At 40.2% G+C, this 14,868-nt stretch overlaps 1 protein-coding gene across 7 annotated transcripts in view; it reads right to left on the bottom strand.

The window, feature by feature from the left end:
* Positions 1-14,868, bottom strand: part of HECW1 (HECT, C2 and WW domain containing E3 ubiquitin protein ligase 1) — a 269,482-nt gene that overhangs the window by 81,805 nt on the left and 172,809 nt on the right. For all 7 annotated transcript variants that reach the window (XM_051612722.1, XM_051612726.1, XM_051612729.1 and 4 more), the window contains 2 exons: positions 13,099-13,268; positions 274-416 (listed from right to left, as the gene is read on the bottom strand). In XM_051612722.1, the coding sequence (XP_051468682.1) occupies positions 274-416; positions 13,099-13,268 (313 nt within the window). The remainder of the gene's footprint in view (positions 1-273; positions 417-13,098; positions 13,269-14,868) is intronic.

The raw sequence follows: 14,868 nt of genomic DNA, 5'->3' as shown, positions 1-14,868 counted from the left end.
TTCACAGCCATGACACACACAAAACAATTGTCTTTCCTAAATGCCAGCTCTCACTTTTCAAAATGCAGTGGATAGGCTTACAGAGGAAATTCTTTGTCAGGCCCGTAGTCCTATAAATTCTGATTAAGACCAACATAATTATTCAGACAACTGTCAGTTTAATAAATCTCCTCGACATCATCATATCAACTATGACGATACATTATTAACAGGGACTTCAAAACAGCAGCACACTTGCTAAACAATGGAAAGTAGCAGAAGTAGCAAATTTACCCTATGGCATGTCTTTCCAAGAGGCGTTGAACTGGCATGGAGAGTTTGCCCAGGAAACGCTTGATGATTGGTCGGCTCTTTGCAAATTTGTCTTTAACTTCTATTTCCAAGACATCCGTGGGCAGGGAGACAAAGCTGAATTGCTGCAATAAAGGAAGAGCACAGAACATGAAGTAGGTGGTCAGGCCACAACAATACACAGCTGCTAGCAGCTCACTGACTTCTGTAAGTCTCTGACTTTTTGACAGGACAGAAACAGTCCTTGGACTCCAAGGCACAGGCCTGCAAAATAAAAACAGCTTGGTCTCAAAGCAGGCAGGTGAAAGCACCCTACAGTTACTGTGTAATGCTGCAGAATCAGGCCTGGGGAATACAGCAATTTCATTTACTCCTGTCATGGGCTGCCATGATAAATCAACCAACCTAATGAAGGCTCACCGATGAAAGGACAATCAATACACCTATTGAAATCTAATTAACTCTGCCCGAGCAATTATTATCAATGTCCATGTAATAGTACACACATTACATTGCTTTGTTTTGTTTTGTTTTGTTTTTCCTTCCCTCCTCACCCCCCCCAAGTTCTAAAGACTTTAAGTAGTGCCATGAAAGGACAACTGAACTGGCAGCCTGGAGAGATGTTTAGTCAGCATTTCCCTCCAAGTGAAATTAGTCCTCTTTGCACCTGATGGGCTATTTGTGGAACTTCAGCTGTAAGGCACACCTCAGCTATTGACAAGTGTGAACCTAATGAGGTGAAAGATACTTGATCAAAGTTTTCAGATCAGAGCCTTGGAATCTCTCTCTCTCTTGCTCATCCCTGCTACAACTTAAAATGGAAGAAGTCTGAATAGACTGTTTATTTGGATCAATCTCCTAACCTGGTTCACCGCATGATCCCACAAAGAGTAAAATGAGAAGGTAAGCCACAGTTTAGGGAATGGGAACAAATGATACTGAAGAAGGTTGGAATGGCACCATCTAAAACTGTTGTTGTAACCAAGTACTTTGAAACACGATTCCCACCTCAGCCAATCTGATTTTAAGAACATCTATTTTTTATTTGTAAATAATGTTTCAGTAAGCTTTCAGAGACTGTCTGCACACAAACCTGAGGTAGGAACAAGGAGGGCGATGCTTTAGGTTGCAGGAGCAAAGGAAGTCCATAAGTATATCTTCCAAGCATGGGAGCATTATGGTACCTGGGGATGTCAGGATCGTGCCATAAGAAAAGCAAAGATCTATTTAGGAACACCAGTGAGAAGCAAATGTATCAGATAACTTGGTCTTGCTTGCTCGTGAAGTGGCTAAATTCAGTACAGACCAGGAGCTGGGGATACAGGTCACTGAATCCTTTTTCCAAACAGATCTGCTGCTACTACTAGAATATCATCAATCAAAAAAGGCACACCTCTGCTGAGGTGTGCATCAGTAGAAGAACTGTAAAGATTGCTGTTCACCTACTTGTAAGGTCAGTATTGAACTGGAAGACAATGTCTGTAGTAAGTGAATATTGAGATGGATGAAAGGATTTGCTAGCTTTCCTGCTGCCAAAAACAATCTTCATAACAGAATCATGTGCTGGGTTGCTGAGGCCTGGAGATAAGCCCTAAATTGCTTGCTTCATTGAATGATTATCTAATTTTCAGAAATGCCTAGTTAAAACAGCTTCAAGTGAAACCAATGTGAGTGGGATATTCTGTTAATCAGGTCCTACAAACATGCAAATAATCAGAGAAATACAATTCAAATAATAGCTAAAGCATTCTTTTGTAAAGTATTTTCTTCAACATCTCTAGAACCGCTTACCACAGAGACTAAGCCTAACAAGGGGACAACAGTATTTCCACATGTATATTGAAAGTTGCCTTATAAAAATAAGGTGTATTGCCATTACTGTTCCACCTGCTATAAACCTTGGGTAACTGCCACTTCATGACACGTACAAGAAAAGTAGAAGGGAATTAACTTTTAACTGAATGAGGTTATTGTAATGTACAGCAATTTGCAATTTAATGAATTATCCACTGTCATTCTGTTGACAACTAAATTGTAAAAAAGTGTCTGTAGGGTAGAGCACACACACACAGGTGAAGACTGAACTGTTCACATGTAGAAAGTGAAATGTAGGTTAATGTTCTGCACCTTCCTATCTTACTAACATTTTGTCTTGAAGCAAATCAGAATCTGCATGGACATTTGTTTCCATAGTATCAGTTGGAACCAAGTCTGACAGTTCCTTTCTTGCACAAGAAACACACTGACATTTGCCAGAGCAATTATCAGCACATGAGCAGAGAGTATGGAGACATGGAGCAAGGTGTGTTGGAATCAACCAAAGGAAATGTCCTCTCTTCCTTGAACAAATATGCCTCTCAGATGTACAAATGCCAGGATATTCCATGCAACCTGTAAAATCGTTTTCTGATTTTATCAACTGCCAACCATGTTGCATTTGGGAATACATGAAACTGCCTGGGACCAGACTCTGGTCTATGATCAGAGTTCCCAAATGCTTCTTTTCAGAGACAGTTCTGATGTATAAAAACAGCAGCATCTTGGAAACACAATTAAGCCTTTATGACCAGAAGTGTCCTGTGGCAGAGCTTAAGGGTTTTGCCATTTGGAAACAACTGCAGTTTGAGATCAAAAGTGAACTCACTGAAATGCGTTTGTACAGCTTTTAAAGCAGTGATAGTTTTACATAATTCAGTTTTCCATTATCTAAGCACTTTTCCCTGCTTTCATCTAGTTTAATCCTTAATGGGCAAGATTTTTCTAAGGCAATCCCTGACCGTGGATGCCTCAGGCTCAGGACAACTGCACTGAACAGCTTGAAGGAATCCTTGTTTGCAGAACACACTGGCCTCTGGCCTTTCGAAAAACTGGTCCCAGCAAAACATCTAAGTTGGAGAACTCAAATATTTATAAACTCATTTTCAAAAGTCACCACTGACTTCTAAAAATCTGCAGGTTCTTGTTATTTTTAAAGCTGAGACTGTCTGCTTCAGATGCAGAAGCAAATTGTCATCAAACCCTAATTTCTATCTTCCTTCACCTTCTTTTCTGACAAGTGCTGGCCTCTGCTTTTTAGCCACAAAATATTGACTGCACTCACACTGTTCAAGCCTCGGCCTTTTCTGTCCTATCTGTCTAGAAGAGAAAGGACCCTACATTTCATGGTCTTCTCCAATATAACTAACATAACACACTAGTATTATAACACTGCTGTTATAAATGACATCCTCTTCTTGCCTAATATTTGCTAATTGTCACAGAACAATGGTCAGTTTGTGAAGATTACTGTGTATACTTCGTATCTGCATTGAAAAGAAGCCGAAGACACCAATTCTAAATTCTGAGTCTGCAATACCCTTGGGTTCACACTCAGTGATGCTATGATTAGTAATTCATCCCAAGGAGGAGCAAGAAAAGGAGGCTGTAAGATCACAACAACAAAAAAAATAATCAATTATCTTCAGGATGAGGAAAGCTTGATGGGACTTCTTACATATGCCCACAAACCACACCACTGAAAACCATAAGTGCTGCATTTTAAGAATAAGTCTTCTGCTGTTTTTTGATGTTGCTATAATGATTTTTACTGTAAGTCTTCCGTTATTTGGAACTTTTCTTGTTATCACACCTATTAGTATTACAGAATTAACTTGGAAATTATGCGTTTACATTAAAAAGAAGTATAACATCATGGTTGCAGAGAAAACCAAGAATACAAAAACCTTATTACAATAAGCCCAAATATACTATTCAAAGAGGACTTCTGATTTTTCTGATAATCTCTTCTTGAAGCCACATTCTTTTGTTTTGCAACTGGCATTGGCTACCAGGCATTTTCTTTCACAATCTAAGACAGCAGCCTTTGACCTGTGTATTATCACTGGGGACAGCTCATTTCGTGGGCTTGTTCATTGGTTGGGGTTTTCTCCACAAAAAATCAAGTTCCTTGGATTACAACTAGTAGTGCAAACTCTGTAAGACTGGTCAAGAACCTGCTGGAATCTGAAGACACTCATTAAAGTTTACACTGAGACTAACTGTAGAAGGGTGTACTGAAGTTCACATAAATGGGCATTTCCTTCAAAAAGAACAAAGTGAAAATATATTTTTTGGCATTTCTAAATTATGATGTTCTAACTTAGCTTCTTCAAAAGGTCCAGCCTCTCCAGCTGCCCAGATGTCCACCAAACTTGATAATGGCTGCATGGATGTGATTTGTGACTTCATCTGAAGCTTTCTTTGTACTTCAATACAAAAACCTCTCAACAGAAGTAATGGCTTTCAACAAAGGCACAAACTCACGTCCCCGAACACCTACAGTTTCAAGGCTATAGCCCCACCCAAGGAAAATATTTTGTCCAATTACCTGTTATGCATTTACTTGGATAACAGCAGAAAACAGGACACCTAGGAATAACAATCCACAGAAGTTGTGATGACTTGAACTTGATGTTTTTACTTGATCACTAACTAAAATTCAAGTAAAATGCATTATTTAAAATGGGGGAAAAAACCTCTTAGAAGGTATCACTGGACCCACAATTTATAGCTCATCTACAGCAGTCAGTGGATGAACGGATAATGAACAAGAAGTTAAATCTCTATTCTCTGATTAGTACAAACCAGTAATTACCTATAATGCTGCATTAGTCACAGTGCATTACCCTGCATATCACATCAACTACTGCTTTGTACAAAACGACTCTTAGAACTTGACATGATACATGACACAGCACACGCCACAGAGGAAATGGCAGATTGCCTCAACAGAACTGCCAAGACATTATCATTAGGAATAACCTGTTTCTCACAGGGTGCCTGGCCCTGGAAGCAGTCTCAGACCCTATTTTGTCCATGTAGTGTATCAGCTGTCCCCTTGTCTGACCCTTACCAGCTAGGGATGAGAGGGCTCCTGTTTATAGGTCAGATGTAGATGAGATCACAGACACCCTCACAGTGAGCAGCACCACTGGAAGGATGAGGTGGTCAGCCAGCTCACCCTGGTCTGGAAGAATCCCAGGCTGGAAACCCCTTCAGAGTTAGGGGCTTTGAAAGAGAATGCAGGGAAGCTCCGAGTGCTGAGCTCCAGCAGGAGAGAAGACCTTTTCATTTTCCTCTAGAAACAAATTAGGACTGCTAAAAGAAATGGTTATCTGTCAGGTGTATTCCTAAAAGGAAGGTACGAGCAAAAAGTCTGATAACAAGGAATGACTGAAGATCCATGGCATACTGGGGAAAAACAGTACACGTTACGAGCAATGGTAAAGCATCCTTGTGGAGGCTGATGTTTCCAGATCCCTGGAATACATCGGCCATGCATTAGGATGACATGTGGCACAACAGAAGCAGATCTGAAGAGCAAAGCAGCTGGTGCTGTGTACCCAATGACCACATCCAGTCGTGTTGCAAAGGTTTTACCACGAAGTAACTCGAGGCTGGTGCTCTGGATTGAACTTCTGTGATAGTCTGAAAAGTGTTAGATGTACTCCTAAAGCACATCTCTTGGCTTACTTTCTGCTGAGAGTAATTCAGGCCATGCACTTTAAGACTGCCAAGCATTGTGGAGAGTGGAGAGATCAGGAGATTTGCTTTAAAACTGCTCCCCTGAGTGGAACAGAAACACTGTTGTAGATGGAACCATTGAATCGTTAAGAACCATGATCTATAGAACAAGTTGGTATTATTCTCTCAGTATTTGCTTTAATTAAATCCTTTTCAGGTGTTCTTGCATCCCTCTGGAAGTATGATGGCTAGGAGGAGACAGACTGGCCCTGGAAGCAAAGCTATTGGGTCTCTCTACTTTCCCCACTTAAGCCATTTCTCAATGCCTGTCCCACTTGTTAGAGTGGCAGAAGATCCAATGATTGCTTTGTTCCTACATGTTTAATGAAAAGAGGCAGTAGGATAGGAGAGAGAAACTCTTAGTTCCTCACTAAGAGAAAATCTGCAGCATCATTGCACATCTTACTAGGCCCTGGAGAATCTGTACCAGGAACAGCCTTAAAATGTCCCAGCCATTTTCTCGGGCACCAAAACTCAACAAGATATAATTATTTCCACAGAAATGCAGAGAAGGGAAGGAGAGGAAAAAGCAAAAGTGACATGATGGAGAGAACCACATCAACATATAATAAGCCTTGTTGGGCTAAGCAGCGTATCATCAGCTTTGTCCCTGGTCAGTAGTAAGTCATTAAGATTGTCCTCTCATTTACACAGATTTTACACAGCCACCTTCTGCAGATTCCCTCTCAGAGACACAAATCAAAGCTACCTAGGATCAGTTGTCATATGCATCCTCTCACACCATTTCAATGACCTAAACACAAATCTGATCTTACATTATTACTCCCATCTTGAAGAAAGATCTGAAAACACTGTAGTAAACACCCCTGAAGGTGTTTCAGAGAGTAATCTACTTTTCAGTGCTTCCAGACACAACAATGATTTTACACACAAGATTATTTATTTTCTTAATTTTTCACAGAAAGCCAACTAATGATGTTGATATATTCCCATGTTTTATTTTTATCAACATTACTTGCATCCCTGAATATTGATAAATCACAGTGATCAGTTCTCAATAACACTATTAAGGAAGTTGTTGAAATGAACAGAATATGTCCATCAGCAGCAATTGGACAAGTTAAGTGCAATTCAGGTTCTTTAAAAACAGTCAGTAAAACTGGGAAAAGGGAGATAAATTAATACATTGGTGACAGGAAGAACTAGGCTCTAGATATGGAGTTGAATTAGAAATATAATTAAAAAGAAAATCTATTTTCAATATCCATCATGCCACAGGGATGGTACAAGCAGAGGTAAATCTTAAAAGGCTGTAAATTACATTTGATGGACGAAGACAGATTTAGTCTTTCAGCTGAATATTTCATTAGTGGGTTTTTAATTTCAAATACTCCAGCAAAACAATTGCACTCTTAATGCACTCGCTGCTCTCCATCTGCATCATACTGCTCACCATTCAAAATCTTCCTCTACATATCACTATTGTCCCAGACAACATGAGTCATACAAACAACTGGATAAGCTCGTGGGGAATTCAAGTTTCTAAAACTTACTGCAGGACTCCTCAATGACAATGCAAAATATTGCAAGGTCAGCAGTATCAAACACAGAGCTCCTCTGCTGCCAAAGGCTGAGGAAGTGCCAACACGTATTCCAAGAGAGTTGTGAAATTCAGCAGTGACCTCAGGGTGCTAGATCCAATGAGATGCCTTATTCTAGTGTGGCACAATGCTCTTCTTCTACAGCAAAAGGGATGCATATAAATACAAGCTGATGTTCTAGTGCCTAATTCAATCTTTTCTACTTAACTTCCCCAAAGTTGGATAGGGTGCTCAGCAAATTTGCTTTCTAAATTTCTCCCTCAGATTCACTACCTCTCTGTCATGGAAAGAAGGAATAATTCCTTCCCATCTATTTAATGTATTCCACAATTCCACATTTGTGGGATTTTTGCAAGATGTCTCCTACTATATTAATGGCAACATTTACCCTTGACACATGAGAAATATAAAATAACTTCTGGATAAATCAAGTGCAAGCACTGCTTAAAGAGTCAGGGTTTTTCTTAATCTCTCATCCACTGCCTACAAATTTATTAGCACTGAATAGACTGAAAACCTTTGAAAACTCTCACGAGCACTAATACACAGATTAGCAAGATTGATAGTCTTCTAGATGCAGAAGATAAAATTAAAATGCATTTCTAGAAGAATAACATAATAAAAACAAAAATATAGACATTTATTTTTCACACTGTAACCTACTCCTGAAGAAGCTGAAGTTGTCCTGGACTTTGATACTTCAGTCATTACTAGATAACAAAAAACCTGCAGCTGTAAAATCACAGCTTTTCCATGTAGTCATACTGTAGTTTACACTTTACCTGGCCACATGTGCAGGAATGTTCTACGGTGAGGCTACCACCCACAAGGCTTTACTCAGTCCCAATGACAACTCTGGCAAAACTCGTACTGAATTCAGGACCCGGATTTTAATGCACCTCTACTGGATTTACGCTTTGGGTGTAAAGGCCTCCAGGTTTCTGCAGTAGATTCTTTTGTACTTGCCAGTAGAAGGGGGAAAGGGTTATCTATGTTAAATAGGTAGTTCAATCAGTATGATGTTCCTGTTGCATTTTTAATTTTGGACTTCTGGTGAAACCACACAATGATCCTGTAAGGGCATGCTTGGATTACCAGTATCTAGTGCTCTGAATATTAGATCAAAATCCAATCAAACATTATCTGCTTCGATTTAAATTTATACTTCTGATTCAGATATATTAAAGTATGGTTTAATTTTGTTCTGGAAAGATTCATCTTTGACCAAGTATCCTGTATTTGCATCACTTTAGGTTTGTGTACAGCACTCATCATATCAGCCAACATAAAGCCTCCAGAGAAGCAGAGAGCTAACTGAAACCCCATATTGCATGATCTGGCTACTCTGACAAAACACCTTTCAGTTGCAGTCCTGCTGAGTGGTCCATCACACACCATTCATGACCACAGAATCAGCACCGGAGTTACAAATTTGCATCACAGGGAAAGCAGTTGCAAACCTGCATTCAGTCAGTCAGCTGTATTTGTGTCATCTCAGCATTCTTGCAGGCAGCATCCAAACCCAATGTTTCTATCACTGACAAGTCTCCACCACAGAAGCCCTCTCTCCCCAAACCACCTCCTGCTGGTATTCAAGCCCCTGTTTTCTTCCTCTGATTTTCTGTTAATAATCTGAAGAGACAGGTTATGTGAGAATTTATTCAAGTGCAGTATTTTTGAAAGGTTGCGGGTTATCAAGGTGCAGAGAATAAAAGTTACATGTGTGAAAATACTTTTAGTTCTGTTTATCTGATCTGACACATTAACTACTCTTTGTGAAGTGCTCTTGCCATAGATGACTGAACACCTCTGCTTATATACATTAATTAATTTACCAATGAAATGTAGCTATCTTCAGAGTGATAAAACAGCAACCCAAAACACTATTTTGTGCCTCAGCTCCCACTTCAAGGCAATCCAAATCCAGAGACAGAATTATTAGAGCTGAAATTCAGTGTGTCATTTAACAGATGACACTTCCTACTACTTAAAATATGCTGGATGGTCGCAACAGCCAGTTTTTATAGTCATCTCACTGCCCATTCCTTGAGGCTCTCTTTCCACTTGCTAGTAAATGAACAAAACCTGAAGGAAGAATTAGCTCAAACTGTCACAGTTAAGAAAGAAATACCATAAATATGTCTAAGGGAAAGTCCAGAGGCCTGATGTACTTTATCAACTATCAAGAGAATGTGCCAACCAGCTGGAGGTATGTGAATGACTTTTTAAACCACTTTGCTTTGTTGCTTATGATCCCCTATTGCTTGTTTGAACTATCACTTCACTGCTTGCTGGCAAATTACATCTTCTTAAAGGAGCTTTTTCCATAGAACGTGACAGCAGACACATTGTCTCACTATGAAACAATATGGGAATAGTATAATTATTCTTCTAATATCAATATTACAAGAGATGTGATCGACATTTACCCTTCTCAATTCTGTCAGATGTACAGAAGATCTGTGAAGTGGGCGTTACCTTCTGAGATTTCCTTTCTATTTTACCTCAAATCAGCACAGTAGGAAAACTCACCCACTACGCTCCTGAAACTGTGTGAATGGTCATCACAATGTCTGCTCAACCTAGGAGTTTAGAGTCAAGCTGTCCAGTGGCATGAAGTTTCCAGGAACTCATTTCTTTCACCTAACAGCACAGATGTTGCAGAAGAATACACCAGTTTGAAAGCAGGGCCAGGAGTAAGAAAACAATTAGGACCATTAACTCTGATTCAGTAACTAGTTCCCTGTCTGAAGAACACCTGTTGTTCTTACTTTCTGCATCTGTCTACTATTCACATTGACCATATAGAGGCCTGAGCACCATCAGTAGCTCATCTGGATCTCCCCTAAAGTACTTCTCATTTGTCAGTGTTGCACATGGCAATATTCAGCACTTTGGCTTAGCAGAATTCAATCTTATGCTTCTGTGAGCATGTGAAAACATATAGAAACATCACAGAATGACCCCTCTACCAGCAGAAGATACCACCTGGGCTTTAACCTGTCTCAGTGAACAATTTTCAGTGTGAGGGCTCTTTCACCAGCAGAGCCCTGCTGCAGTGTCAAAATATCACATGCTACTCTTCTCTCTCAGTGAGAAATTTTCTTTTCCAAATGTCTTCTTGTACCAAGCAGTGCAAAAGAGAGCAATGGAAGAATAGTTTTAAGTCAGGAAAACTCCTGATAAACAGTATGCTCTATGAAATTATCATCAATATTACATGACAGAGTTGAAAAATTGCCTGAGGTATCACGGTGCTCCCAGAGTGTTCTTGTGGGCAAGTGGTTACTATGCAGATAGAACTCATACCTGGTAAGTATATGAAGAGGAATACCAGGATGAACCAATATAACTAAATGAATTATCTCTTAGTCCGTAGGACTTTATTTTGGTGTTGAGGCCCTGCAAAACGGAGTCAATGCTTTAAATTGTCAATTTGCTCAAGGGTAATCAAGAACATACATAAATATCCCAGACTGCAGCTATTTCTATAGTTTTATATCCCTATTCCAGATCTTTTCAAGTTCAGCAGCCAAAACAAAAGAGATATGTCATTCAACTGAAAAAAAAAACAAAACACCCAAAACATCTGGCTTCTGTTTATTTGAGGAAAGAATCACCCTTCTGAAATACTATATTGCCTAAAATATTTTTTTTGGGAAAACAAATACTGACTGATCTCTTTGACGAAATGGCTATGATTCCTCAATATTTTTCACTTAATATATTCATATCCATCAGTGAAAAGGGTGGATGGAAGAATGACTACCACCATGATTCAGCAACAGTTTGCTGAATCAGTACTTTTCAGTACCAAAGCAAACATCAGACCAGCTGATGTGCACAGGCTGCATCTACATAATAGATCTGAAGGGATTCATAAGCATCTCAACATCAGCTGAAGAGAATGCAGAATGAGAACATGCTGAATGACAGCTTGGCTATTTTAGACTCCTTAGCCACTAACAGACTAACAACAGAAAGGGAGAAGCAGCACCCACACAATCATGAAAACCAGGAGGCTGAACAGAGAAGCTGGAAGCCATCTGTGCTCTTTCACTTGCTGATGTCCATAATTAAGCCACTACATTATTTCTCCTTTTCCTTCTGCTGAACTTCATTGGAAAAGAAATACCATCCCAGAAACTCAGCCATCCCACATGGCCTGAGGAGAAGACATCCTTAACATTTTATCAGGGCCACATTCTTACTCTTTGATTATTTCCTCCTACAGCAGCACAAAAGGACCTTGAAGCGACAACAAGCTGCATTGTTGGAGGGTTGCCTTTGTCAAGAGAAGACTTCTGGTCAGTATTGGGTTCTATTTCCAGGCTGCATCAGCACAGCTGCTACATCCCTCTTTGGATAAGGATAGCTTGTGTGTCTCCTTAGCAGTTAACTCTGGCTGATGCAGAATAGAGGGACTGCAGCCACATCCTGGGTCCTCCTTGGAGTGTCAACTCCTGGCATCCACACTTGCTGCCAGTTCCCACAATCACATACTGAGTGTGCTATACATACAGCAAGTTTCCCCTTCATGCCTGCCTGCCTCTAGGCCTGTGTCTTATGCACTTCACTGAAAGATCTCTGCCAACTCCCTGATCCTCCATGTCAGATCCAGTCCCTCAGCTTGACCTGGGACCCCTCAGATACATCTAATGTTTGGAGCCACAGAGAAATTATGGCTTGGTGGATTCCTCATGACAGGGCATTCCAGTTAATTAAGTCCTGTTAGAAGGCTTTTTCCCAGACTAGATTCAAGGTCATCCCCTCCTGCCATGTAACCTCCCCCACATAGGCTCACCTGCCACATAACCTGATGTGCCACCTAGTTCCTTGACCATCCTCCTCCATGCAGGACTATTCAGTGACATTTCTGCTGTCTTTTTTCCCCACTTCCACTTTCACATCTATACAGTTTGACCTAATTATCCCTAAATTACTTTACAATTTGCATTTTCATGTGAATAAATCTATTTAGTCTATTTACTCAATTTTACTCTTTCCTGCAGTAGAGACATTTGTCTGACAGGGAACACCAGTAAATCACACCCATTATGTCAGGCTCCTTTAATTCCAAAGGGATCCCTTATTCTTTGCTGTCTGTTGCCATTTTGCATGTAATTTAGAAACAGCAGGCAGCAATTGAACTCACAGATCTCATTAAGATCTACTAAACCCTTCCAACAAGCAGCAGCAGACTGGAGTGTATTTCTTCAAGGTGATGGGCAAATATGCCAAAGTTACCTTTAATTTATATTGCCCCTGACACTTTTCAATCACAGAGATTCTTTTTATGTATATGCTAAACTTATTCTGCTTTATATTATGTCTGCTCTCCATGTAAGAAAACTACAATAATATAGCAGCAGCCTTTCACACTGACCAAGTTTATTTTTCAATTCTGAATGATACCTAACTTTAATATTTAACAACTTCATAAATTAAATTCACAAAGTACAAGCCATACTGAATGTTTTAATGTGTCATTCATCTTTGTAGCTAATTACACCTTTTGCATTAAGACAAGAAGTCATTAAATACATCAAGCATGGTTAGGTCAACAACTATTTAGCCAAGAAAGAAATTTAAGAAGGGAAAAAAAAAAGGAAGGATACTGCTAGAGCAATTTCCATGTTTTAAGAAAAGTCTGAAGTCTCATGGCAACACTTAAAGTGCTTACCTCTCCTTGCCACACTGGGTTAACAGTATTACATATGATCTTAGATCTCTTCTCCTGTCCATGATGAGGAAGTGCTGGGAAGATGCTATGTTTTCCAGGCTGGATGGAAATCTTCAGGTAAGGATCTGGATTGAAGAACATTCCTTTCTTCAGACCAAAAGCTTGGAAATCTGAAAGAAGGTAGATAATTCAATTATTCTTCTCATTCCAGGTAGTTCTCTAGGATACATGGAGAAGCATACAGGAAACTGGTAAGGAATTCAAATAGTATGGCAGGAATATGAAAAAACTCACTATGATTCTGTGAGGTAATGTAAAGCCAAACCATAATGATCTTGTGATTTAGGACTTACAAATTATTATATAATAAAATTGCATATTTTACAACCTGCTTCTGTAGAGCAATCTGGCTTCTACATCAATATTTATTCAACTTAATTTAAGTGATCTGCCTATTTCTCTAAGGAGCTAAACCCAGCCTAATTCCAGAGGCAGGACTACTGTGAAAAAAAGATCTATTCAGTCAATCACATAGATGACATTCAGTACCCAACAGATGTAATTTCTTCTAGGTTTCAATCTTCTCTTTCTATGAATCTTAGGTTTTAGAACACTTTTCTACATGTGAAGTCATCTTACATTTTTTCCACTTTAAAACTTTAGCTTCTCTATCTGGGTTAATTTCACGTGCAGTGTAGCTTAGAAACACTCTGGTATATACTGTCCAAATTTTAAGTGGGGCTTTCTAGCTGCAGAACTCCCATGGAACATAATGTGTGTTGTGCAGACAAAAATCCACAGGCACTTATTTAAAAATTCACTCATAATGTTCTAAATAAAGACACAAAGTTTTTTATTATTTGTCCCTGTGGAGCAAATGAAATACAAACCAATCTATGGGTATATCAATAATTTTAGTCACACAGAATCACAGAATCTTAGGGGTTGGAAGGGACCTCGAAAGATCACCCAGTCCAACCCCCCTGCCAGAGCAGGGTCACCCAGAGCACATCACACAGGAACGTGTCCAGGCAGGTTTTTAATATCTCCAGAGAATGAGACTCCACAACCTCTCTGGGCAGCCTGTTCCAGTGCTCTGTCACTCTCTCAGGAAATAAGTTTTTCCTCATGTTTACCTGGAACCTCCTATGCTCCAGTTTGCACCCATTGCCCCTTGTCCTATCACTGGACATCACTGAAAAAAGCCTGGCTCCGTCCTCCTGACACTCCCCCTTAACATATTTGTAAACATTAACAAGGTTGCCCCTCAGTCTCCTCTTCTCCAAGCTGAAAAGACCCAGCTTCGTCAGCCTTTCCTCATCAGGGAGATGTTCCACTCCCTTCATCATCTTTGTGGCTCTGCGCTGGACTCTTTCAAGCAGTTCCCTGTCCTTCTTGGAACTGAGGGGCCCAGAACTGGACACAATATTCCAGATGCAGCCTCTCCAAGGCAGAATAGAGGGGGAAGAGAACCTCCCTTGACCTACTAACCACACCCTTTCTAATGCACCCCAGGATGCCATTGGCCTTCTTAGCCACAAGGGCACACTGCTGGCTCATGGTCATCCTCCTGTCTACCAGGACCCCCAGATCCCTTTCTCCTACACTGCTCTCCAGCCAGTCAGCCCCCAACCTGTACTGGTACATGGGCTTGTTCTTCCCCACATGCAAGACTCTACACTTGCCCTTGTTGAATTTCATCAAGTTTCTCCCCACCCAACTCTCCAGCCTGTCCAGGTCTCGCTGAATGGCAGCACAGCCTTCTGGTGT

Source organism: Apus apus, chromosome 2 (assembly GCF_020740795.1).
Source record: "Apus apus isolate bApuApu2 chromosome 2, bApuApu2.pri.cur, whole genome shotgun sequence".
Taxonomy (NCBI): domain Eukaryota; kingdom Metazoa; phylum Chordata; class Aves; order Apodiformes; family Apodidae; genus Apus; species Apus apus.
The sequence above is the reverse complement of the archived record's forward strand: the minus strand, read 5'-3'. Positions and strand labels throughout refer to the sequence as shown.